We start from the raw sequence: 2,273 nt of genomic DNA, 5'->3' as shown, positions 1-2,273 counted from the left end.
GAATATGTGACTGGGAAAAATGGTGAAGTAGGTACCTCTGGGGACCTCTTTTGCCCATGACTATGTTAGGCACTGTGGACACCATGATGAAAAAGAAACAGGATCCAAAAAGTTGAGAATAAAACTTAATGACCAGCTAACACCATGGTATGTTAAAGGCTACTTTATGAAGATTGGAAATTCCGGAAGTCATACAGGAAATAAATCATGAACACACCATTGAAGATCTATTTTCTGTTGAACATGGTGGTGCATGCTTCTAATTCCAGTGTCTCAGGAGGCTGAGTCAGGAGGATCAAAGATGAAAGTCAGCCTCAAAATTTAGTGAGGCCCTAAGTAACTTAGCAAGTTACTATCTCAAACAAAAACCAAAAATGTCCATCGATATGGCTCAGTGGTTAAGCACCCTTGGTTTCAATCCATAGTACTAAAATATTTTTTTTCTCAGATTTGCCTCTACAATAAAATTATGAAAACAGCCTTAGTTGATAAATATTTTCACATTTGAATATAAATTATGACTATTCTAGCAAAATAAATAATTAAATATTATGACATATGTCATTTGAGATTAACTTATTTCTAAAATTATATCTCATGGAACAAATGAGAATTCACAAGATTTTCTCATCCAAAGATGGGAAAATTTTGAGAAAGTTCAAAAATGAGAAATGATCAGGAATGAAGTTCATAGAGACCAGAATATGCAAAAAATAATGATTCAGTGGAATTGTATGCAGAAGTCAAAATCAAAGAAATGGAAATGCAGGGAAAAAAAGGAGAAGAAGAAAGTTCTGCTTCCAGCATCTGATACAGAATCCCAGACTCTGACTCGGAGGCTCTGAGCCTTGCAATCAGGGGCACTTATACAGTATCAAAAAAAATGAAATTTAATCTTTCTCACAGAATCTTCTAAGAGCCCTCTTGATGTCCTTGTTCCTCAGACTGTAGATGAAGGGGTTCAGCATGGGGGTGACCACAGTGTACATCACAGAAGCAGTTGCAATGGAGTGTGAGTTTTGGGTCACAGCAGAACTGAGGTACACACCTAGGCTTGTGCCATAGAATAAGGAGACCACTGAGAGGTGAGATGCACAGGTGGAGAAGGCTTTGTACTTGCCGTGAGCTGAAGATATTGCACGGATGGAGGACACTATCTTGCAGTAAGAGTAAAGGATGCCAGTGATGGGGCCACCTCCCAGCAAGAAAGAAGCAATATATATCACCACCTCATTAAGAAAGGTGTCAGAACAGGCACGCTGAATTACCTGGTTAAGTTCACAGAAAAAGTGTGGGATTTCCAAGTCTGTGCAGTAGGACAGCCTAAAGATCATTAAGCTTTGCAAAATTGCATGTAAAAAACACACAACCCAGGACATCAGAACTAGCAATCCACAGAGCCTGTGGTTCATGATGACCATGTAGTGCAGGGGGTGACAGATAGCCACATACCGGTCATAGGCCATCACAGTCAAAAGGAAGTCATCCAACCCACCAAAGAGTACAAAAAAGTGAATCTGGGTGATGCAGCCTGCATAGGAAATGGCCTTGCTCTGTGTCTGGATGTTCACCAGCATCTTGGGGACAGTGGTGGAGGTGAAGCAGACGTCCACAAAGGACAGGTTGGAGAGGAAGAAGTACATGGGCGTGTGCAGGTGGGAGTCTGAGATGGTGGCCAGGATGATGAGCAGGTTCCCCAGCACAGTGACCAGGTACATGGACAGGAAAAATCCAAAGATGAGGGGCTGCAGTTCTGGGTACTCTGCAATTCCCAGAAGAAGGAATTCTAAACGTTGAGTATCATTCCCTGGTTCCATATGCACGTGACTACCAGAACTGAGAAAAAGAGCATAAAGAATTTTCCCATAGACAAGTATTACATCATTATAGAGAGACAAAACATATTTTGCTCTAAAAAAAATCAATTTTAGAAATGGGTTGTAGTTCAGTGGAGGAGTGCTTGTCTAACATGTGCAAGGCCCAGGATTCCATCATTAGCCCCACAATAAACAAAAAGAAAAAAACAATGGAATGGAAATTAATTAACTTCTATATAATGTGCATGTATTGTGTTCCCCTAAGGGATGCTGTGCCATCTCTGATGATGAATTCCTCTTCTCAGGGTTTTCCTAGGAAGTCATCTATTTCAGAATTCTAAAGGGAACATTAATAGAGCCTTTAGAAGTATAAAAGGAACACCCCTGATGTGCACTCTGATGGTTCCTGTAATTTGGCTACAGTGAATAGTGCATCAGTAAACATTGAAGGACAGA

General features: G+C 40.5%; 1 protein-coding gene across 1 annotated transcript; it reads right to left on the bottom strand.

Annotated features, from left to right (window-relative positions):
* Positions 1-890: 890 nt before the first annotated feature.
* Positions 891-1,817, bottom strand: LOC101973667 (olfactory receptor 7A5-like). Its single transcript, XM_078026090.1, has one exon. It carries the CDS (start codon positions 1,815-1,817, stop codon positions 891-893), a length of 927 nt encoding a protein of 308 aa, XP_077882216.1.
* Positions 1,818-2,273: the final 456 nt, after the last annotated feature.

This window comes from Ictidomys tridecemlineatus, chromosome 2 (genome assembly GCF_052094955.1).
Source record: "Ictidomys tridecemlineatus isolate mIctTri1 chromosome 2, mIctTri1.hap1, whole genome shotgun sequence".
Lineage (NCBI taxonomy): Eukaryota > Metazoa > Chordata > Mammalia > Rodentia > Sciuridae > Ictidomys > Ictidomys tridecemlineatus.
The sequence above is the reverse complement of the archived record's forward strand: the minus strand, read 5'-3'. Positions and strand labels throughout refer to the sequence as shown.

Excerpts from the sequence above, each read along its gene's own strand:
- LOC101973667 (XM_078026090.1), bottom strand. The coding sequence starts at position 1,817 with ATGGAACCAGGGAATGATACTCAACGTTTAGAATTCCTTCTTCTGGGA.